This window comes from Brienomyrus brachyistius, chromosome 10 (genome assembly GCF_023856365.1).
Source record: "Brienomyrus brachyistius isolate T26 chromosome 10, BBRACH_0.4, whole genome shotgun sequence".
Taxonomy (NCBI): domain Eukaryota; kingdom Metazoa; phylum Chordata; class Actinopteri; order Osteoglossiformes; family Mormyridae; genus Brienomyrus; species Brienomyrus brachyistius.
In genome coordinates this window covers 21,454,727-21,478,068 of record NC_064542.1, presented here as the reverse complement: position 1 = coordinate 21,478,068, position 23,342 = coordinate 21,454,727, and the positions used below count along the sequence as shown (strand labels likewise).

The following is a 23,342-nucleotide window of genomic DNA, read 5'->3' as shown; positions in this document are numbered from 1 at the left end:
CTTCTGTAGATAAAAATGATCTCTACTGGCCAACACAGAGCAGCTACATACTGACAAGACACGATTAGAAGTTTTTTAAAAAAAAAAAAAAAACGTTTATGAAAATTACAACTCTGGTGGCAATTTTTTTGCATGAGACAATAGCAACATTCTGAATAGACAGAAAAGTTCCTTCAAAGGGAAATGCACTTTGTGTGCGGCAATCTCCCAAGTGCTTGCTTCCTCAGCCAAGGTACAGCGGCATGAGAATCCTGCTCGGAATATTGAACGTTCCGATTCCAATGATACTGAAATGTGGCCAGCGTATAAACTGTGTCAAAAGAGAAAAACCTCACACAGGCCTCAGATCCTTTTAAAGTCTTGGGCTTTGGATTTATTTTTTGATTTCATTAATTTAAAATTCATTCAAATGTCACTTCATTCGTCCGCGCCTAAAAAGCCGACTGATTTCGGCCGGTTGCAAAAGAGGGGAGGTGCATTTTAAAAAGTGAAAATAGGGAATTATCGGCCCAAAACCAACGCCACAGCACGTGTGAGGCCACTGTCGTTTGGAAGAAGCCTTGTGCTGCTTACACTCACGTCTTGGAATTTGTCTGAATGCATTTCAGGTAAAAAAAAAAAAAAAAACACAAAAAAAGTGCTATGGGAAGCAATTATCTGTTAAAAAAAAAAAGAAGAGACAAAATTTTCACCTGATGCTTTCACAAGCATCAGCCGCCTGAAGTACTTATCACTATCCGGACCACACTGGCCAACATCTTTCAGGAGATGTATAGGACTTGCATTAATACACACAACAGAACACAATAACAACCTGTGTTTTTTCGATTCCATGACCATCGGGACACCATGTCGCTTAGCGCACTAAAAAAAAAAAAAAGAAAAAAAAATCACTTCCGCTTCCTTGTATCCAGCATTTCAGCTGAAGCTTCCTAAACTTTTAGCTTAGCATATCATTCTCCAATAAAAAGCACCTAAGAACAGTACAGGGCCAGTGGCCTAGTTTCCTGTGATTGGAATCTTAGTCATAATCGTTCCAAATACTGTTTATGCTCCATACAATAAGTATAGATTAAAGGAGGCAGAACTGGCAGCTGCCAATTCCGGTGCTGGTGTGATTTTTCATGTTAATACAAGCCCAGACCATCATTCAGTCGCGATCAGTATTATGATGATCATTCACCTGACACCATGTCTTTGGTGGAACTGCTAGTCCTTTGTCCTTTCTTCCCCACCCCTTCTTACCCCCGCCCCCAAAAAATCCCAAATGTATAACCGTTTCCTTTTCAAATATAAAAATATTGTTTGACTGAAAACAGGTGAGTACAGTTCAAAACTCGGGCTTGAGCGACTCGAGTTAAACGTTCCTCTGTGTGCTTCGTGGAAACAACAGTAAGTGCTGACAGTGACGATGTGGACAAACACCACAGTGCTGTCTATCCAGAATATAACAATCTCTGCCATTTAAAAGATAAGTGAGAACTGTCGAACAACAACATGAGGCAATACAAAACCATCTGGCTCAAAAACAAAAACGAAACGAGAGAACGACAAAATAAAAAAACCTAGCTATTTCAAGAACCGCCACACTTGTGCTGAAGCATACTGAAGCATTCTACACACAACTAGTTTGAAAAACAACAGCTAAACACTTAAGTACGGAACTCTTGTCCTGGACCCTGGAACACAAGACAATGGGAATCCCTGCTTCAAAGGCACAATTCTTAGCAAGTCGAGCTCCTTAAACTCAATAAGTCTCTGGTATAACAAACTCGAACTCTGATGAGGCCTCGGCTGGATTCACATGGGTCTGTGGCCTGGGCTGGGGCTGGGCTGGGGGTGGGGCTGGAGCTGGGGCTGGGGGCTGTGGATGGGGCTGGGGTTGAGGTTGGGGCTGAGCCCCAGGCTCTACAAAGATATCGTCCCAGTTCAGCACCTTGCTTTGGCTGGGGGGGAGGTGAACAGCAGGGGATGTGTGGGTGCTGGATGGGGGACGGGGTACCTCGGTCCCCTTCCCAGGCTCTACATGGTAGACTATCCCTTCTTCGTTGATGACAGGAATTCCAGCCGAGTTTTCCGAGACGTAGGAGTAAGGCTTGAACTGCAGGGTCTTGCAAGGAAGCAGGCGGTACAGGTTATTTTCAGTGTCATCCTTCTCTTTGCGGCCGGACGGGTCCTGGTTGTGGACCTGCTTGCAGTGAGAGGAGAGCAGCTGGTAATTTATGAAGAACTCATTGCAGAGCAGGCACTGGTACCTCCTCTCCCCCGTGTGGTAGATCTCGTGCTTGGTCCTGTATTCGGCCAGGGCAAACACCTTGTCGCAGTAACGGCAGGGGTACTTCTTCTCCCAGGAGTGCGTGTTGAAGTGCCGTCGCAGGCTAGTCAGACAAACATAGGGACGCTTGCACACGACGCACACATAGAAGGTCTTCCCGTCCATGATCAGTTCATAGTGGTCATCCTGGTCGAGCTTCGTTTTCTTCTTGCTCGAGACCCCACGTGGAGACTGGGGTGACGAATCTGGGGAGAAAGATGACGACATGTGGGACTTCCTAACCCTGCTGGCTTTGGAATCACCCTCCCCAGGGTCCTCTTTCATGGGGACTATGTCGTAGGTGTTCTCCCCGATGTTGGCGTAGACCTTGCAGCCAGTCGACAGAGAATCAATCTCCGAAGCCTTGTCTAGTGTTATAGTCTTTTTCCCCACTATCACTGTCTTGGGGCTCTGGATCGCTGGTCCATTTTTGCCGCTTCCTGACCTCACGTCTGAGAGCTTGATTTTGAAATCCCCAGGCTGGGCAGATGACTTCTCTAAAACTGTAGTCACCTGCTTCTTCTGCACTCCCAGCACCTCATGCGGTTGTGGCAGCATTTCTCTGGTTTGGGGACTGTTGAGGGAATCTACGTGCGAGCTGTTTACATGAGGTGAGGGAGCCGGTGGGGTGCACAAGCTACCAAAAGGGGTTGGTCCCATGGGTGGTTGGACATTACTGGTGCTGGTGTTGGGGGATACCATTGGGCTGTGTGGAGGAGCGGGTAGAGGGGTGGGAAGAACACTGTGGTCAATCTGGATCTGAGTGGGGCTGCTGTGGAATGAAGATTTATGTCCATCCATCTTCCCAGTAGATGGTGCAACATCCTTTATCTGTGAGCCCCCATCCTCTTTGATCACAGCCCGGCCTGCCTCAGGACTTGTGCTATCTTCTGTCCCGGACACCACGTCCTTCTCCTCAGGACGCTTGTCGACTTTTTCAACCTCGGTGCACCCCTCCAGGACCTCAGGACCCTCTGCGCCAGAAGTGCTGCTGGAGACGCTGGCATTTTCGGGTGCCTCTTTCGAGACTAAAAGGACATCGTCATTGGTCGAGTTTCCCTCCTTATCCACACTGCCATCTGTCTGCTTGAACTCTTCGGCAGATAGGGAGAACGTCTCTGTGATGATTGGCATGCACAACGATCCTGCTTCTGGAGAGTGGACATCATTTTTGGTTTGTGCATTCTCGCCACTGCCCAAAGCATCTCCCAAGTCTGGGACCTTGGACAAGCCTGGCAAGCCCCTCACCTGGGAAAGTGGGACACCTAGGTTGGAAATGAACTGCACACCCAAGGTCTGGCCAGCCTGGATGACCTCCTGAAGCCTGTCCGAGCGAATGCGACAGAGTTTGGAGCTGTAGATGTAATTCAGAATTTCCTCAAAGATCTCTGCCTTAACAAAATTCAACTCTATCACCTGTCCCGCCACTGAAAAGAGCTGGTGAAAATATGAGCTGGATGCTGACAGGATGTTCTTGTGAGCTCGGAATTTGCGGTCTTGCACTATTATGGTAACATCACAGAACAGTCCGGCATTGCGCTGGTCGTTGATGGACTTGAGCAGAAATCCTGAATACTGTATGTCCGTCGCAGTGATCAGCTTTAAACTCGTCATCCCTGCATGAGTTCAATTAGGGTAAAGGACAAAAAAGAGGAATGATCCACATGAGACAACTGTAAAATAACTGTGTTGTGAGCAAACATATTTACCATTTGCCCCAAACATTGCCACAGGTCAACAGTGGCAACTGGTGCTGAAAGATTAGTCAAAAATCTGAGATTTATAAAAGAAACCCTGCATCTCTGCAGGGAAAATATCTCCAAATAATAAATTTAAAGTGACCTCTAAATTAAGTATTTTTTAACAATATATGTGTAAATTTGTCAAAAGAGCCCAAAAATATAGACCAAGCAGAAATGTATTTGGAGGGAAATGGTGTAATATTTTAAAAATTGAAGGATTGCAAGAGACTAAAAATATATATGCGGTATTTCGGGACGACTACGCAATACATTTTCAAGACTGGCGGGAACTCAAATTAAAATACACTACAGCATTTATAGCGTAAATTTAATTTCAATTATAACAACATTTAACAAACTAATTAAGCACGCGAAGTTGCCAGTGCTTTTCCTGCTTCACGTTGGAATTCTTGCACGCTTCGCTGCATGCTTGCAGAGCAGAGTGGGTTAACTTTGACTACAGCAGTTATCTCCAGACCTTGAATTATTCGGAACAAAAAAAAACCTCCTTCAACCCCTCACACGCAGGTGAACGTTTCGATACATTTTCTGGGGCTGGTGGCCAAGGCGACCCGAGCTGATTTTCATTCGGAGTTGCCGTAGCCGAAGAGCAGGTGGTCAGACCTTTTGTTTTGTTGGTATTGCTCGCTAGCCGACTAGCTACTTGGCTCGCAACACATGCAACCGTCCCTTTCTCGTCGTTCAGCACCTCCAGCGCGAACTAACAGCAAAAAATAGCGTACAAATGCATAAAGTCTTACATTAAATGCAACGTTGCATTATAGAGAGACATTCCCGTATATTAACGGCGGTCCCTGCCACATCTGAGAGGTGTGTATATACACATGCACTTATATGCACAAATACAAAAAAAGATAAGTTAAGCTAGCCGATTTATTGCATAGTGTGTATAGGTGCTGGACGTTATTAAGCGCTTCAACTTATAGACGTTTTGCCTTTTTGATAGCAATTAAGTGCCGTACATGTATTCAGACGGTCGTATAATCATGAGGACACTAGCTAAATAAGTAGCTAGCTAAGTAAATGAAAAAGAAACGCGTTTTCTCAATGGATCTTCCTTCCTGGTTCACGGCGGGTTGCGGCCTTATTTGCCGATATGTGATCTTTTCAATTTATTTTAAAAAGAAAGTAAAGACGGAGCGATCCGATTACCACAGAAATGAGATGTATGAGCGGAATCGGGCGTTTACCTGCAAAGCCAAGCCTTATGCCTCTGCTTTCTGTCTGTTACAATGTGTCTCCAGACAACAAAACGCAGCTCCGCTCCCGCAGCCGACACAAGCTGCTAGTTAATCGCACGACCAACAGGAGTCGCAGCCCACATAAACTCAGCTTCTAGTTGCGTGTTTTGAAACCCAATTGCTCCTCCACAACACTAAGAGCTAAGCTTTTTCAGTACAGCGAAAGCCCACCAAGTTATTATTATTATTACCATATATTTTTTAAACTTTGTCGGCTATGAACAATTAACTTTGCCTTGCATATTTGCCTTGTATTTATATGGACAACTTGACCGTATGGTACAGCTACATTCTCTGCAGTTTTGTGTGGCAACAGTGTGCATGGTAAATTAGAAAAAAAATGAAATGGCGTCGCAGCCAAAGTTGGAAAAATGCGACAAGTGTATCGTATGGACGCACACATTTTATTCGAAATGTGTTTCCATGTTAGAAGTTTGGCAGAGCGCCTGTCATTGAAAGCGGCAATGTTGGGAGCGGAACGAATGCGAATGTGCCGTATTTCCCGAGGACCCTTTTCAACGATACACCGGGAAGCCGGATCGCGTAACGTGAGGAGCCAGCGTGTAGAGTCGCTATCGTTAAAATGAAAGGAAAAAAACCTTCTTCCTGTGCTCGCCGGCTTTTCTGAGTGTAAATGGGGTCGACGTCTCTTAAACGCTCTGACACTAGGACGTGAGCATCACAGTAACGCTTTTGTGTCTTGATGAAATGTGTCAGAATGTATATGTGGAGCTCGGCAATGTCAGTCCGATATGCTTTATTGTAGCTAGACACGTAGCGGTGACTCGTCGACCGAATGCAAGCTGAAATCCCGAAAAACGGGCATTCAGCACATATCAAAGTGGAAATTTGTACATGTATACAAAGTAAATCGGCATGAAAAAGATGCTGACATTTCCAGAAGTCGAGCGTTTAATCGAGGGACGTGGAGAATGAGAAGTTCGCTGTGACAGTTACGTAAAAAACACGTTTAGGGAACAGTGGATAGTTCAACATTTAAAATACTATAATTAAGTCATAAGGTTGATTGGGAAGATGATGTATTCTTCCCGAAGAAAACCGGTCTTGTATTTCAAGGAAGATAGAAGGTGAGTAATATTATGAGATCAGTTAAACATGTGCCATATATAGGATTGTACTTATAACAAAACACCTGGATTTCCAGTATTAACATTTATCTGCCTTACCTATGTTCAAACGGTTTTAATTTGTGTCGTACTTAAGACTGACTTGGTGCCACTTTCCTTTTTATTTAACTTGTTGCAAAATGGCTAGATTTGGGACTAGACAACAGCTGTAATTTTATGAATAAGTTCATGTGAAAATAAAGGCCTGTATATTATCAGCGTATTCAGTCTGACTTGGCTGTTATGTTAACATATATGTACGACCAATTTTTATATAATAATGCAAGTTGTATTTACTGGTGAGTCAGAATTTCGCTGAACACTGGTACATGTCCCTGGGAACGATCTTTCAGGTCCGACATGCAAAAATGCCCATCTCCTTCCAGAAATAGTCTGTGAGTACTGAGTAACGGACTGCTCGGCATTTTATGGTTTGAACACACTTTTCTGTGAAGCGATGCTTGAAGTGGACCTTTGTCTTGTTAACCAGTGATTTCTTAATTAACAAGTTGCGTGATTGCTTGACATCTATGTTGATGTGATACAGCCTCCCAAACCACACTCACTGAAAGTACACAGAATTAATCGAAACGGCGAGGTTGGTGCAGATCGACGTTTTGCATTTGCATTTTTTTAAAGCTGAAGAATAGTGTGGCTATTAGCATGGGTTTTACATGTTGATCTCAGTCAGAGTAAATGCTTGGTACTGTGTTTCACGGTGAGCCCGCTAGCCTTCAGGTGAATGTTAAATCTCTCTGTTCACAAGCATGAATAAATGACAGCAGTATGGCAAATATGGACGAGGGTTGCTAAATTGCTAAGCGGCTGTGTTTTAATGGTGGATTTCGCCCGCTCTTCAGCGACTACATTACACTACTGCATAGACTGATTCAGTAAGAGGAAAAGCCAAACCTAGCCAAACAATAAAGCACAATGAAATAGTCTGTTCTGTGGCAGTATGACATTGACAGAATTGAGTTTTTTTTTCCTAATTGAATTTTCCCCCTTCCCCCTAGGTTCCCGTTCCAGAAATGCACTGTGTTCAAGCTCTTTTGTCTGTGCATGGTGGTGGTGTTGGGCTCTCTCTTTTGGCTCCAGCTCAGCTGCTCTGGTGACATGAGTCAGATCTCTGTGGATGACGGCCGCCTGCCCCAGAAGCCCTGTCCGCTGGGGAAACAGGCACTTACAGTGGACGACCCATCATGGGGTCCTCACAAGATGGCCCTGCTCGTCCCTTTCCGTGAGCGCTTTGAGGAGCTGCTTGTCTTCGTCCCATATATGCATTCATACCTGAACAAGAAGAAGATACGGCACAAGATTTTTGTGATCAACCAGGTGGACCACTATCGGTAACTTTTTTTAAGTATCCTGTTCCAGGTTCACAGTAAATTTACTCTAAGTGGAAAAGGTTGGGTAACTGCAAATCTCTGGTAAACCCTGAGCTTTCTGTATTTCCTTTCGGCTTTCAAACTATTATATAAAACAGTATGGAGATTCTAGGTCTTCTACCCTGATGTTTTGAATCAGTCACTACATTGTAACAGGAAGTCTTCAGGATATAAATCCTACACCCTCAATTTATTGTGTTTATACCAAATTCACTTCTGGGGGATGTTTTTCGTGCGTGGATTACTCGTCTAGCCGGATGTAATTTTTGACGATTTGGCATGATCCTGGATCTGTCGGTTTTTTTCTAAACTTGCTGGATGTGTTGTCATAGCAACACATCCAAACCCTCAAACCTGCCCGGAGCAAGTTTGTTGTACGTAAACGAGGATTACCTCACACACTTAATCAGTGTCCGTGCGTGGAAATCCGTTCAGCCATGGCCTCACCATTCATGGATGAGCGACCAGCTGCAGTCGGTGCACAAATAATAAGAAGGAATTTCAAACTCAGAGGGTTTTGCGCGATTGGCAAGATCCTTTATTGTTGCTGGATAATATTTTTTTCGAAAGATAATAGTCTTGGCTGAAACGGTATATCTTAAAGCAGTATCAGCTCCGTATAGTAGAAGTCCAACTAAGCAAAGTCGGGCTCTCACACCCACGCAGACCATATGCATTGCCTTGACATATCTTGTAAGCGGCACTTTTTTGTATACTGTAGGCGATGTGGAAAATATATCAAAGAATACGGTTTGCTTGGCAATTTGCAATTGTTTCTCCCGGACACTTGCAATTACAGAGGCATTTTATGCCGTTGCATGTAATGTATGCGCAATAAAGTTACAGTTCTATAAAGAATTTTAAAATCGCACTAATATTCTCATTACCCAGAAATTCCAAAGGTTTTGCCTACCTGCCTCCTTCTTCTTAGCTTCAGAAGGAATATTAAAGATTTCCTACATTTCACATACATAAAATTTACAGATATTCACACACACACACACACGAATGAAATGTCATGTTTTCCAGTTTGAGGTATATTTTTGTACTTCACTTTCACTTTTGAAAGTACCCATGTCCTGGTTGTGCTTGTATTTCATCTGTAATTATAGCAATAAGATAATGATACATTGGACATGTAGCACTACATTCAACTCATAAGTATAATAATTACACACTACTTACGTATTTAATTTGTCGGCCACTTTTTGCCAGCCGCCTTTTCTGGTTTGGGCCACTTTTGATGTGTTTCCTTCAGTACATATTAAATCTTTGGATTCATCATACCCCTCTAACAAAAGGTCCTGCTCGGATTGCGTGAAAAATGCGGCTTGTTTTTTTTTTTTTTGCCATTTTGTGGATGATCTGAGAAAATGATCGTCTTAAAACCTGCAGTCAGTGTCAGCATGGTGCCTCAAAAGGTAGCACTGTTGCCTCGCACCTCGAATGTTCGGGGTTGAATCCGGGCTCCCCTTTTTGTGTGTTGAATTAACGTGTTCTCGCTGTGTGACGTGCGACACCTCTGGGAAGTGCAAAGACCTGCACTTAGACTATCTGCTGTTCCTGAATTGCCCATAATGTACAATTGTGTGCAATGGTCTGTTATGAACTAGCATCTTATCCAGGGTGTAGCCCTGCCTTATAGTATCATGAATTGGTAGAGACCTTCTGATTCGATAATAATTGAAATTTGTATTCCGAGCCATTAAGAAAGTGCCCGGTATGCCAGAGGGCTAGTGCAGCACTGCAAGTAGATGTTCATTACGGAAAACATTATGCTACGTTATGTTAATTGTGGCTGTGAGTTGGTTATGGCTGGTGCTGGAGAGCTCAAAGACCCTCCCACATCACTTAAATTGGTAGTTTGGGGACAACAGCCGCTATAAGTGAAACTCCCTGTGGCATTTAAGGGCTTTTCTCCCAGAAATTCAGTTCAGGCTTATGCCACGTACTGTGTAGTAGAAAACTCAGGATTTAATTCAATTAAGATGTTATACATTTCCATTTTTATTTTGCATATTTTAGCATGCAAATGAGCTTGTCTGGTGCAGTGGTTAGCACTGTTGCCTCACACCTCTGGGTCCCAGGTTCGAGTCTCCGCCTGGGTCACATGTGTGCGACGTTTGCATGTTCTCCCCATGTCGTCGTGGGGTTTCCTCCAGGTACTCCGGTTTCCCCCCACAGTCCAAAAACATGCTGAGGCTAATTGGAGTTGCTAAATTGCCCGTAGGTGTGCATGTGTGAGTGAATGGTGTGTGAGTGTAATGTGTGCATGTGTGAGTGAATGTAGGTGTGCATGTGTGAGTGAATGGTGTGTGAGTGTGCCCTGCGATGGGCTGGCCCCCTGTCCTGGGTTGTTCCCTGCCTCGTGCCCATTGCTTCCGGGATAGGCTCCGGACCCCCCGCGACCCAGTAGGATAAGCGGTTTGGAAAATGGATGAATGGATGGATGAGCGTGTCTTAGGTTTTGTTTATCCAGGTATGATGACAGACGTGCTTTATGTTTGGTTTACAGCTATTCCGAATCGTGTTTGCAGTTTTAATAATGAGCTGTACTGAAATTGCACCAAAACGGTGAATCCACAAACTTGGTGTATACCTAAATGTTGAGTACTGTTACACCTCTGGTAAAGACTGTGTCTTCTTATATTGAAGAGTCTTTACTGAGGTATTCATTGAAGGTGTTGAGGGTTGCTGCCTTACGCATGTAGCTGCAGGTTTGTGGTCATCCAGCTCAGGGTTTCAGGAAAGATGCATATGAATCTTCGTGCTGTTACCGCATTATTTTCCTGTGGCAAATCTTGCAGGGTGACATTTTACTTTATAGTAAATGTTTATTTTGAAATGATTTATTATTAATGCTAACACAATTAGGAACAGTCATAAGTCAAAGGCAGTGGGTCTGTTATCGTGTTTGAATAACAAAACATATGTACATTGCAAAAAAAAAAAAAAGTATATATCTAAAATATAACATCGTAACAATCATAATAAATTAAATCCCTGTTCTAAACACCACAATACCCTTAGTTATGGTTTTGTTAAGCCCAGTGTGAATTTCCTAGTAGAAATGCCTTAAGTGCCCCAGGGATAGTAACTTGAAAGGCTATTTCTGCTGAATTCAGTATAACAGAGCTGACAGACAGTCTTGGTTTTATTAAATGATGCACCAAGTGGCATATGATGAGCATCACTTCCCTTATAGCTGTAGGTGCTGGAAATGACTATGCACATGCTTGATAGAACCGTGCTGCACTCACTCCCTTAACAAAGCCAGGCAGCGTGCAGTTGGGTCAATATGTTGGAGTCAACAAATGTGACCAACAGAATTACAGGAACCTGCGTTTAATGCTTCGAAATAGATTTTTAACTGTTGTGGAATTGCAGTTTGTAAGTGAATAATTTTTCTCCAACCAGGGCGGGGTAGATTTTGCTGATTGGGGAGCAGAAGCAAATACTTGGGGGGGGGGGTGTTCAAACTCGTAATCTTACTTGCTGGCCAGATGGGGTGGGGTGGAGTAGGGGACAAGCCCATTATTTTGCTATGTGGCTGCATGCCTAGTGGATATTAGTAGATGGCGCATTAAACTCTCGTAGGTCTGTTGCTGAAATACAAAAGCATCGCTTCACTCACATACCCTCTATGCTCCCGTTTTAATGTCGTAATTATTAGCAGGGGTTAACACTAATTCTGACAGACATTTTGATTGAAATGCAATTTTTACCACGGGTATGATATGTCAAAGACACTTGGCCTGCATAGTATTTTTGGTAAACAAAAAAAACTTGTAAATGGATTGCATTTATGTAGCGCTTTTCTGCTCCTACAAACACTCAAAGTACTTTACAGTTTTGCCTTACGTTCACCCATTCACACACTGGTGGCGGAGGCTGCCATGCAATACACCAACCTGCCCACCGGGAGCAACTCGGGGTTCAGTGTCTTGCTCAAGGACACTTTGTTGGGGTCAGGAAGAGCCGAGGCGCGATCCTGCAACCCACCGGTTGCTGAACGATAGCACTACCTCCTGTGCCACCATCGCCCCTGGAACCTATTTGCTACGGATATGTTTGTCAATGTGCGATCATGCTGACGATCTCTGGTTATTAGGTGCGGTCTTTTCGCTTCAAACATGGCTGTGGTGTCTGGCAGAAGCCCACTTTTAGAATGCAGCAGAGAGACACATACAGGTAAATGATACTGGTTGCGCATGCATACTTGACTTGTAAATTACAAAGCGCTTAACATGCAGAGGAGGGATACGCGATATTTGAAGGATAGGTGGCAGGCCAGGTGCAATGTGATCAGCATAATTATGTGTTGGCCTGAGTGCAGTGGGTTTCCCTTTGTAGGGCTGTCATGTGGGGATGTATCTGCAGTGCTCTTTGCTTCAGTTACCGCAAGTCCTCTGGTGCGTGCTTGATACGTGCAGCCAGTACGTGCTTGATACGTGCAGCCAGTAGCCTGGTGGTGCTTGGGAAGATCAGGTGTCGTGCCATTTACCTAAAGGCGAGATCCAAAAATCACACAATCACAAGGATTAAATAAAAATGGACTGATGGGGAAATAAGGGTTTTTAAATGGCACAGGACCGCAAAAAAATTGTGGTGTGCTTGTACATACTGGCAATAACGTGTCTGAGTTCTCAGTAAATACTTCATTTTGTGCACTAGCAGTTCAAGGGGGAAAGAGAGTATCGTGGTCGCTCATCCGTGTTGCTTTCGGAATGTATGAAAACCGACAGTCTGGCGCACGTATTGAGAAAGTAAGACAGAGTTCATTATGAAATGAAGTTCCTGTTTCCATTCCTTTCCAGCAGGTTTCATAGCTTGCATATTACTTTTTTCTCCTAAATATTGGTCTTGGTTATTGTGTTGAAACTCAACCTGTCTGGACATTTTCTAGAAAAAAAAAAAAAAGATGATTATGTTCCCGAAGGTGTACTTTTTTTTCCCAAAATTATTTAGAAAGGAAAATGGTCAGGGGTGCATTTCCGGAAAGCTCCGTAACTCTAAACAGTTCTTGCGCTTTAGATCAGTTGTTAATTACTGAGTGTTTTTCACATCCCTTTGTAACTAAAGCAGCTCGTAATCGCACTCGTCAATTTCCAAGCGCTCCAATCCATTCAATATTTTCTAAGTTATTCCTCATTTGAGCTTTTACCTGCCATTCTGTCACAGTCAGAGGTCACCCGAAATACATAACAAAACACACTAACACTAATTTAATGATGATGAATAATAGTAATAGTTAAATGTTGCGATATAACAGCGTAATGTAGGCTACAAATTAGTGCAAAAAGGGCTCGTCGTTTTAACGCCTGTATACAATTTGACTATATGACGGGGTTGTGCTCCATCCATCCATCACCAACAAATCCCAACTTGTGCCACCAGCACTAACCACTGCGCCACCATGCCACCCGGCTTGTGCACCATTCAGAATAGACTTGGGGATCTGCTTGAAATTCCAGTTTGGTTCTTAAAATCGGTTGAAAACAGAAAGCAGAATTGGAATTTGAATTTGAATATAAGGAAGTGGAATTAAAATGGGAATTTAATTCACGTAAATTCATATGTAGGTGCGTCTGTAAAAGTATAGCTTAATTTATAGCTTAATGTTTCATATATGTTAACATAAGCAACACAAACTGAATCCCCGGTCAGCAGTGTTCCCCTGTTCCAGCACCTGCCCAAAAAGTCTGTGCATCACTGTTATTCCGAATGTAAAAAGTGTCACCTAAAGAACAAATAACAGTCATTTTGTGCTTCACGGCGGAAGAGCACTTCTTACAGTCGTACAAGTAACTCTGTCGCAACTCTGACAAACCAGAGACACTCATTAGAAAAACATAAACCAAATACCTGTTGTTAAAGTAAGCTAAAACAATTAGGTCTACACAATTTTTTTTCTTACAATTATGTAAATATGAAGTACACATATTTATTAAATGACATTCCTCAGGGATCTAGACGTCGTGTTTCCCTTAGTAACTTTTCATTGATGTTAATTTTGTGTTTTTAATAATGAGTCCAAAATGTAGCGCTCACAGTGCGTGCAGTAGTTATAGGACATTCTGGGGCGTAATTTAGGTGGTTTGTATATTATATAAAAATGCCTTGATAGAAAATGACTAAGTAATTTGTCATACGAAGTGTACAGCACAATACTGTTAGAAATTAGTAATGAAAAGACTTTTATGTTATTCTTCTGGCCAGCAGTCTGTTATGGGTAGCGGTTAGGGGTGGCTTTGTCATAAAAGTATTATTCATGAATTTTCACATTGGCGGGGATCTGCGGGCCCTAATCTTTGTCAATGCGAAGGGGTCACTGTCAAGTCTTCAGTCACTATCAGTCTGTCATCGATACAAAAACCAGGGTATGCAGATTAAGACATCTGTTCATCAGCATGCATTGATTAATACCATGCTGCGCCAAAAAGAAGGCCGCGACCAAATCACGTACTGGTGTGACCAATTGGGAAAGCTGGTAGCTCCAGTGTTACCACTGGACAAGTTAGTCTGTAGCCCTTTTCCTGTGTTGTGCAATTGCATTGAATTTCTTGAAATAAAATTGATTTAATTCTTCTTCCTGTCATTCAAGCTCAGTTTCCAGTGCAGCACCTTGTGGGGGGGGGCGTGGCCTGTTCATTTCAAATTCATGAATGGACTGGGGCACAATTCATAAATTCTGAACAGCCCTGGTACATAATGAGGTAACCAGTCAGGCTTGCTACGTGTTTAGTCATCTTATGGAGTGTGACGTTGAATCACCCCTTACTACCAGCTACGAGAATTTGTGCAGAGATTTGAGATTTGTGCAGCTGAACTAGAGACGGCGTTTGACATAGCGCTGTCCAGAAAGCCAAGTGGCTGGTCTAAACGCTGTTGTGTGGATAGACGTGGATTCATCTCGGTAATCAGCACCTAATGGAGAAATGAGCCTCCTTGCTCTGGTGCAGGGTAAACTGAAAAGAGGGACACATCGGGATTATGCCCTCATTCCCATGGTGCAGCCCCATGTGCTTGTGACAGCTCTCTGGTTCTGTGCCACCGGTGGATTCCTGCAGACTGTAACGGTAATGAGCATGGCCTCCTCTTAGCAAATGCCTGCTGATTCCAGTGTTGAATCCTCAAACTATGGCTGAAGAAGGGTATACACCCTGCTATAGAGTGTCCTTTGGGCATGTGGGAGATTCTGGTACCTACACTAGTCCTTGGGAGCTCTGAGATTTCGCCCTGAATGTTACTCTGATTCTATTGTGTGTGTGTGTCTTGCTTCCTGTTCCTAAGTTGCTTGCAATTATTCTTTCTTTTTTTTTTTACATGGAAGCACCATTACTTGTTCAGATCATTTATATATTTTTTTAACTAATAGGTACATACATTTGCATATGTTCGATGTGACAGTCATATATTTCGCCATTGAAATATGTGGGATCGATGTTCCTGTCATTGACGGTCTCTGCCTTTTTTACGCAGAGGCTGGGGAGGAGCCAACAAAGAACTTCGGTCTGTTTGTTAAATCGGGAATTACGAAGTCGCTTGAGAAATACTTGCAAATCTTACTCATCCGTTACCATTGTCATTCCTTATATTGTTTCTTATCGTTAAGAATGATCCTTATTGGGAGACGTGCCCCAGAATGCTTGCCACCTTGCTACATGCGTCTTTTTCCGACGTAGGTTTAACAGGGCCTCCCTGATCAACGTCGGCTTCCTGGAGAGCGGCAACGACACCGACTACGTCGCCATGCACGACGTGGACCTGCTGCCTCAGAACGAGGCTCTGGACTACGGCTTCCCTGAGGAGGGGCCTTTTCACATCGCCTCCCCCGAGCTACACCCCCTGTATCACTACAAGACCTACGTGGGTGGAATACTGCTGCTGACCAAACAGCATTATCAGAAGGTTAGCCCTCCCCCTCGCACCATCTAAGCATGCTCTGTAAGAGGCCTGCCAGGTTTCCAGCTCTCAGTAATCACCTAATGAGCGGAGTGGTTTAATTAGCCAGATAATTAGTCCTATCATGCTTAAGTGTTTGCCAAGTCAGAAAGTGGCACATACTGGGCCCGTCCAGACCCAGGACCTTGAGCCATTGATGTAAATGCTAGTAGATGTCTGTCTGTCTTCTGAGATGGACAGGAGGTCCAGGCTGACTGCTGAGATATTTGAGGCACTGAGGTCGCACCACATTCATGGTTGAGAGTCATGCTTTGGTCTTCATATTTGACCATGACCCTCAGTTGCTCGATGTGAAATTACCGTAAAGAAAGTCAGACTGGAGTTTGGGCATAGTTACTGCGTCCCGCTAGAACCTGCGTTCACGACCTCCGATGTCATGTTTCTCCCCGGTGTTCCAGTGCAACGGGATGTCCAATCGGTTTTGGGGATGGGGTCGAGAAGATGACGAGTTCTACAGGAGGCTGAAAACAGCTGGACTGGAGGTACCGAAACCTGAGGTTGCTCCCTTGCATAATATTATGACCTGGCAATGGCACCTATGAGCCAGTTTATACTCAGTGCTCACAATCTATTTGCGTATGGCCACCAGCATCATGGCCACCAGCATCATGGCCACCAGCTTTTCCCACTTTCATTCATTCCACGCAATTTTTGTGCAATCAGTGTCATATATACAAAGTACAGATGCTCCTCTACGTACGAACTTTCAACTTACGAACTTTCAGGCATATAAACGAAGAGGACTGTAAGTCCAAATTGTATTTGTTGAGCTCCTGTTTCCTGTCTGCAACATTTTTTTTTTTCTGCGCGCCAATTCCATCTAGTACGACTTCTGGCCGCTACTCCCATCCTAGTTCTTTGTATTTGCTTGTTGAATGACGACTTGCGAACATTTCAACTTACGAACGGCCGTTCCAAACGTAACTCATTCGTAAGTAGAGGAGCGTCTGTGTAATATGTATGTATGGTACTTTGTCTTCTTGCAGTGTTCATCTTTTTAATAGCTTTTTTTATTTAGCCAACCAAAATTATTTCTCACACTGCCTCCTGGTGGACATAAATTTTAATCCTCCAGATTGACATCAACTATGCGGGGGAAACATGAGCAGTAACACCACTTGCTTAGCGACGGCACGCGCAAACGTAACAGTTTTCTGAATTGACTGGGTGTGTTTGGAAACACCAGCATCATATACAACAACAACAACAACAAATTTATTTTTGTATAGCTCGGTATCACGACATTACATCGTCTCAAAGCGCTTTACAGCATCCTCACCCAAAGCCCCCAGTGAGCAAGCCAAAGGCGACAGTGGCAAGGAAAAACTCCCTAGAAGGAAGAAACCTTGAGAGGGACCAGACTCAAAGGGGGAGCCCATCCTCCAGGGGCCGGCAGGGAGAGTCAAACAGGAGAGACGGTTAAGTGCCAAGTCACACTGTCCAAATCATAAGATGTAGAAGATGACACAGGCTGAACAGCGAGCTAGATGCAGGGACGTCATTGGTAGTGGTGACGTCACATGTAGCAGGGTGTGCTGGACATCTTGGTAGACTGAGGTCTCCAGGCAGCCCCCCCCCAGGAGGAGTATGGGAAATAAAATGTACAATTAGTTAAAGTAGAGGAGGCTATAGGCAGTGCTAACAGCTAGGTGGGCGCTAACAGCTAGGTGGGCGCTAACAGCTAGGTGGGCGCTAACAGCTAGGTGAGCGCTAACAGCTAGGTGAGCGCTAACAGCTAGGTGAGCGCTAACAGCTAGGTGAGCGCTAACAGCTAGGTGGGCGCTAACAGCTAGGTGGGCGCTAACAGCTAGGTGGGCGCTAACAGCTAGGTGGGCGCTAACAGCTAGGTGGGCGCTAACAGCTAGGTGAGCGCTAACAGCTAGGTGAGCGCTAACAGCTAGGTGGGCGCTAACAGCTAGGTGATATACAATCACGGACTGCCAACGCTGGTCGATACAGAGGGAACTTAAGGCTTCTGCAGCTTGGCTGCTTTTCCCTGGACAAATAGTTCTCTCTAAATATGTTGCATGCAATATTTTTTTTGCTTTTTAGCTTTTTCGGCCCACTGGCATAAATACTGGCTACAAAACCTTTCGACACATCCATGACCCAGCTTGGAGAAAGAGGGACCAGAAGAGGATCGCAGCACAGAAGCAGGTAAGCTGCAGTCAGTCCCTGCATGGTAGTTTCACAGGTTGAAGATTTAGCTGCTGCATGTTTGCGAAAGGTCTGAAAAACAGCTGTTTGTGAACTTTGAATATTCCTTTACTACTCGAGTAATCTGCCTCTTGTCACCTGATCCTTTACTGTTATACTTCCACTGCTTCCTTTTTAGTTGTCTTCTTGTGATGGTGTCTTGCTTCCAAAAGCTATGAATCAGGGATGAATTCATTGGTTAGACAATATGTAAAGTTCCTGTCCCTTAATGACCGCTGTGCTGTTACCGTGGACACAGGAGCAGTTCAAAGTGGACCCAGAGGGCGGGCTCACCAACCTGCACTACAAGGTGGAGTCCAAGCAGGAACTGGCCATCAGCGGCGCCCCTTGCACAGTGCTTAATGTTGAGCTGGAGTGTGACCAGAATCAAACCCCCTGGTGTCTGCTCAACTAATTCCACCCCCCCACCTGACTGTTATGATTCCATGTGCTGGTCACCCATTGGGGTGGGTGGCGATGATGGTATCATCTGACCTGGGGTCATCAAGAAGTGGCATCAGGAAGGCATTGTGTCACAGAGACTGCGGGATTCCCAGTGTGAATTAAAACGCTTTACTGTGGACAAGCTGCAATACAAGTTACACGCTGACTTGCAGGGCGTGGACTTGACGGCTGAAATCGGTGGACTTCCTGAGCTGACCGGGGCAGAGATGACGACCTAGTAGCCGTTCAGTGTTGTATTTCTGTTTGACTTTAATTTTATTTAGTAGCCTTAGATAGTGAAACTGCACATCCTTGGTGAGCGTGGCACAGGTACGTCGCTGTTTCGGCCCGGTACGCCAGTGCACCATCAAACCGTTGTCTCCTTTCCGAAAGGTGGCAGTTGAGAGGTGCAATAATGTTGCAGAGCTGATGCGAGCTGTAGGAGGCGCCGCGGAGCTCGAGGTCCTCAGAACACCATGTGCTCCGGCCCTGCCTCTCAGGTTCACATGGGTTCATTTACTGGCTGTTGTAGTATTATATATTTTTCTGATACCCCCCCCCCCCCCCCCCCCCCATAGACATCAGGTGGCATCGATACTTTTAAAGACAGTTCAGTGTTTCCACTGCTCTATTTGCACACTATTTATACAAAGGTCTGGAAACTTATTTTGTGCATGGTCTGCCGTCTTCCTCTCAGTGTTCTATTAAACATTTTTTAACAAAAATATCTCCGCGTCTCCATCGGTTGTTCCTTTCAATTGGAGGCAACTGGCAGAATGCAGAGACCTGCAGGTGGCGCCTGTGTGCTAATAAGATGAGTAATTTCTCCGAAGACCCCCCCCCACAACATTCATTCTATCGTACTTTTTCTATACTTGTGGGGGTGCAGAGTCTATCCCAGAAACAACAGCTGCAAAACAGGACTGGGCTAACCCATCATTCACATACATACAATTTGGCAACTTCACCCCCAACATGTTTTTGGACTACGGGGGTGATAACCCTACATAGATATGGGCAGAACATGCAAACTCCCGACACACAGAACCGGGGCGGAGATTCGAACCCGGGTCTCCATTGACGTGACTAATTTTTAGTAGAATATTACTTGAGGGAAAGAGGTTAAATATCACCTAAGGGTTAATGTCAAAACTCTGAATAACTACACATTCATTACTATAATTGCATTACATTATGAATCATTTATGAATGGAAATATATAATATCTCTATATAAATGATTCATAAAGCAATTTGCGCCTTTTTATATTTCGCTTTTGTTGGAAGACACACCATGTGACTTGATTGACTTGATTTACTGACGTCTCTCCACCAGATGGCGCACTAATGCAATCTCCAGGCAGTTTCTCTTAACCGTTTAATTTTAATTAATTGAAATATTGAAAACGATACTTACGGGCAAATAATCATGTTACAGTGCCCCATCAGTTTTCACATACTTACATACAGTATGTATATGTGTCATGTCTCCTCTACCCATGCGACCTCGATATAAGGCTCATTTCGTGTGTTTCTATGTAGAAGCCATAACTGTGAAACTGGAAAGTTTGAAACCCGTCACTATCAAAGGGCTTTCATATGTTAAATGTGCAAAACTACAGGTGCTTAAACTAATCCCACGTCCTATTATTTCAGGTGTGACTTAAATTTTAACAGTCCCTCGGAAAAAAGCCGTGAATTGGGGCTTTTTAGAGCCTTTGAACCCGGAATGCATCCAGGCCTCGATATTTATGGCGTTCTTAACCGCATGAGTTACCATGCACTACTATAAGTTACACAAATTATTCGTTGGATCTGAAATTAAATGTATAATTATTTTCTATATTTTAAGTAGTTAGTTGCATTGATATTTTTTCAATGCATAAATAAATAAACCGTACATAAATGAACACCTTATGCATGGGAACATTAAAGATTTACAAGACTATTAGCTGCGTAACTTCGCTAAGTGCATGTATATTTCCTATCGAGTTCTCTATTTCTTGTGTTACTTTATTTCCATGTACAATTAGTTTGAATTCGATTGCGGAAGTGCTTGGCCACGAAATTACTTGTTTTGAGTCTTGGTGAAAAATAACCAATAACGGACGGTGCTCTTGCCAAGACAAACTTAGTAAACCTCGCGTAAGGGCTTTGGCTGATTAAACAAATTAGCGCTCCGCCGTTGCTGTTTTGCCGTCCACGCATCAGACCCAATCACAGTCTAGTAAAATCTCCTCTAGTAAAAAAATCGTAATAAACTCAGTGGTGAATATCCAGTAACGCTTACTTAAAGGTCCAGCTGGAAATCTTCAGATTTGTAGCCATTCATAAATAAAATTAAAAGAGACTTACGCATTGTTATTCATCAGCAATCACATGCGACCATTAGCCTACACCATCGAAATTTCGTTTCGATTTCATATTTAATACTATACAAATCAAATGTGATAAGTTATTGTGAATGTCATATATAATGTCAGATAACACTGATTTAGGCCTACATAATTTACCAGTATGTGTAGACCTGCTTCTAAACGCTTTTACTTGAATGTGTTTCTTCCCATTGATATATTGTATTTCATTTTAAAAGACTACGTAGCAATACCAACCGTAATGGGAGTAGTCCATTTGATACTTTAAAAGCTTGTTTGGCCAAAGATAAAGCATTCCGATGCAAGCAAAAACGTGAATTTTAATTATGGGCGTTTGTCGAAACTGCCCGGTAATTTTGATTTGATTGCTCGTATTATGCGAAATATAATAGTTCGGAGAAAACCCTTTTGTGGCCGATTATGGTTTTGCACTTAGATTGATTGAGGATATTTGTCACTTCGTCAGCTCACGGGCAGTAAAACCTCAGAAGCCATTATTGGGAATTTATCGGGTCGTAGTTGATCCATTAGCAGCTTCTAACCCTAACCGGGACCCTCATCAAGCTACATTTAACTCTAATCTCTTCAAAGGGAATTCTCGCCTTCATTGTGTCAACACCCCGGGGCACACTTCACCCAATCCGGTGAAGCGGGGTATAAATCCCTAGTCACTAGAGCCTGCGACACTCAGAAACCCTCACAGGAGCTAGGAGGAATTCTAGGGAGCGGGAATGGATACTGCGCAATTTAGCTGGTCAGCCTACTTGTCGCCGGCGCACCGGCCGTACGGCGCGGTGAACAGCAAAGCCCAGGGGACGAGCGGGGTCAGGAAAAGCTCATTCAGCATCGAGGCGATCCTCTCCCGGCGAAGTCCGGATCCCACCCAGCAGAGCATGGGGTCGCAGTGGGCGCCCGTGCACACAGCAGCGACCGCCTTGCCGATGTGGCCTCCAGCTGGTTACTCCACCACTAACACGCCTTATCCGCATTTTTACACGAGTTACCATCCGCAGGACGAGAACATCGACGTGCATTATAACAACGGTAAGAGAAGCTCCTAATAAACAAACCTGTCTATGCAGATATTATTATCGTAACTTTTTAACTATTCATAATATCTGCCATCTTTTAGGATACACTGCTTCCTGTGGGAAATTAATATCTAGGAGGAATTACGTGCGGAGGACGTGTAGGCGGATCCGCACCATCTTTACGGACGAGCAGCTGAAGAAGCTGGAAGAAGTTTTCAGCAAGCAGCGCTACATGACAGGGACGGAGAAGGTGCTGCTGGCGTCTGCGCTGCAGCTCTCCGAGACGCAGGTCAAAGTGTGGTTCCAAAACCGGAGGACGAGGTGGAGAAAGACCCAGGAGGACGACGACAAGACCGCCGGCTCCCCGGAGACCAGCGACACCAAACTGGGCGCATCTAAACGAGACAGCGGCTCCTGGTCTCCGTAACGAAAATTCAGAGATAAGATGCCGTAATGCTATGCGCGGTTTTACGAGTACCTGAGTATTCTTGTTAAGCAAGAAAGTTGTTATACTATAAACCAGCTAATTTGATGTAAATCCACTATGTGGAGCGACACAAGTATGTTTCCTTCTTCAATAAAATGCTTCTCTAATAAGTCTTTTTTGTATTTCTCGTGTTTGATTTTATAAATGAGTTTTGAGTCACATGTTGATATCAATCCACATTTTCATTTGGATACTAGAATACGATACATTAATTTATCCAAACGTAACTGCTGCGGATGTGGCTAAAAGAGACGTACGTCTGTTTTTTTTATCTTTGGCTGAATGTGTTATAAAAACGCATCGTTTGCATTATACAACCATTAATATATCATTCCATAATCTCAAACACAAGGTTAGATTTGACTTCATATTATGTGACGAAAATATGCTGAATAAGTTATACACATTAAATTAAAATAAATTAAATAACTATTCAAATGTGCAATAGCGCACTAATATTATGCTATTTGTTGTCTATTTATGTATAATTTTTAAATAAATACATTTTATATATTCTTACAGCATATTAATTACAGTAGTTATTTTAATAATAAATTTTGTTCCTATACGTAATTTCCCTGCCGTTCTAGATGGAAGTAGCTATGAAATACCGACATGATAATGATCACCTTAATTGCGAAACTAATCTTTCAGCTAATCGAATATTTGATAACAGCACCAGATATATGACACGGAAAACGAAAACATGCAATCGATTAGTGTGAACTGACAAATGGTTCAGGACAGGCCGATTACTAGCAGGCCTACTCATATTTAACTCGTGTGATATGTACTCTGAAAAGTGGGGCTGATTCACCCATCGACATTGATATTTACTGCAGGTAACGAGTGACTATTTTTCCTTTGGCATTCTGTCGTTTGTAATCGATAAATGAGTATCCCATGCAATCTAGACTGTGGCTCATCCGTGGCTTCCAAATTGCATTACACGTATTTTTATTATTATGTATTTTTCTTTTTTTAGTTGAAAGTGTCGGTGGTTCCATTTGTA

General features: G+C 43.6%; 3 protein-coding genes across 5 annotated transcripts; 2 read left to right on the top strand and 1 right to left on the bottom strand.

Annotated features, from left to right (window-relative positions):
* Nucleotides 1-1,251: 1,251 nt before the first annotated feature.
* On the bottom strand, nucleotides 1,252-5,380 carry zbtb33 (zinc finger and BTB domain containing 33). Its single transcript, XM_049028082.1, has 2 exons — nucleotides 5,268-5,380; nucleotides 1,252-3,930 (listed from the first exon to the last, which is right to left on the bottom strand). Exon 2 carries the CDS (start codon nucleotides 3,926-3,928, stop codon nucleotides 1,748-1,750), a length of 2,181 nt encoding a protein of 726 aa, XP_048884039.1. The 5' UTR covers nucleotides 3,929-3,930; nucleotides 5,268-5,380; the 3' UTR covers nucleotides 1,252-1,747.
* Nucleotides 4,442-19,165, top strand: b4galt7 (xylosylprotein beta 1,4-galactosyltransferase, polypeptide 7 (galactosyltransferase I)). 3 transcript variants are annotated; one of them, XM_049028090.1, is made up of 7 exons: nucleotides 5,390-6,406; nucleotides 6,799-6,840; nucleotides 7,462-7,794; nucleotides 15,519-15,744; nucleotides 16,197-16,280; nucleotides 17,851-17,955; nucleotides 18,254-19,165. In XM_049028090.1, the coding sequence occupies exons 1-7, from the start codon at nucleotides 6,354-6,356 to the stop codon at nucleotides 18,407-18,409; spliced, it is 999 nt and encodes a 332-aa protein (XP_048884047.1). In that variant the 5' UTR covers nucleotides 5,390-6,353; the 3' UTR covers nucleotides 18,410-19,165. The 3 variants fall into 3 exon arrangements, with proteins under 3 accessions (XP_048884049.1, XP_048884047.1, XP_048884048.1); XM_049028092.1 differs by lacking the exons at nucleotides 5,390-6,406; nucleotides 6,799-6,840 and adding an exon at nucleotides 4,442-4,584; XM_049028091.1 differs by lacking the exon at nucleotides 6,799-6,840.
* Nucleotides 19,166-20,896: 1,731 nt separating this feature from the next.
* LOC125750370 (homeobox protein not2-like) lies at nucleotides 20,897-22,443 on the top strand. The gene is made up of 2 exons (XM_049028106.1): nucleotides 20,897-21,856; nucleotides 21,945-22,443. The coding sequence occupies exons 1-2, from the start codon at nucleotides 21,544-21,546 to the stop codon at nucleotides 22,268-22,270; spliced, it is 639 nt and encodes a 212-aa protein (XP_048884063.1). The 5' UTR covers nucleotides 20,897-21,543; the 3' UTR covers nucleotides 22,271-22,443.
* The last annotated feature ends 899 nt before the right edge of the window (nucleotides 22,444-23,342 follow it).

What these genes read in the sequence shown, in the direction of transcription:
- b4galt7 (XM_049028090.1), top strand. Translation starts at nt 6,354, where the DNA reads ATGATGTATTCTTCCCGAAGAAAACCGGTCTTGTATTTCAAGGAAGAT. An exon ending in TCTCCTTCCAGAAATAGTCT is followed by an intron (nt 6,841 to 7,461) that starts GTGAGTACTGAG and finishes CCTTCCCCCTAG; the next exon opens with GTTCCCGTTCCAGAAATGCA. An exon ending in TGAAAACAGCTGGACTGGAG is followed by an intron (nt 16,281 to 17,850) that starts GTACCGAAACCT and finishes TTTGCTTTTTAG; the next exon opens with CTTTTTCGGCCCACTGGCAT.
- zbtb33 (XM_049028082.1), bottom strand. Translation starts at nt 3,928, where the DNA reads ATGACGAGTTTAAAGCTGATCACTGCGACGGACATACAGTATTCAGGA.
- LOC125750370 (XM_049028106.1), top strand. Translation starts at nt 21,544, where the DNA reads ATGGATACTGCGCAATTTAGCTGGTCAGCCTACTTGTCGCCGGCGCAC. An exon ending in CGACGTGCATTATAACAACG is followed by an intron (nt 21,857 to 21,944) that starts GTAAGAGAAGCT and finishes GCCATCTTTTAG; the next exon opens with GATACACTGCTTCCTGTGGG.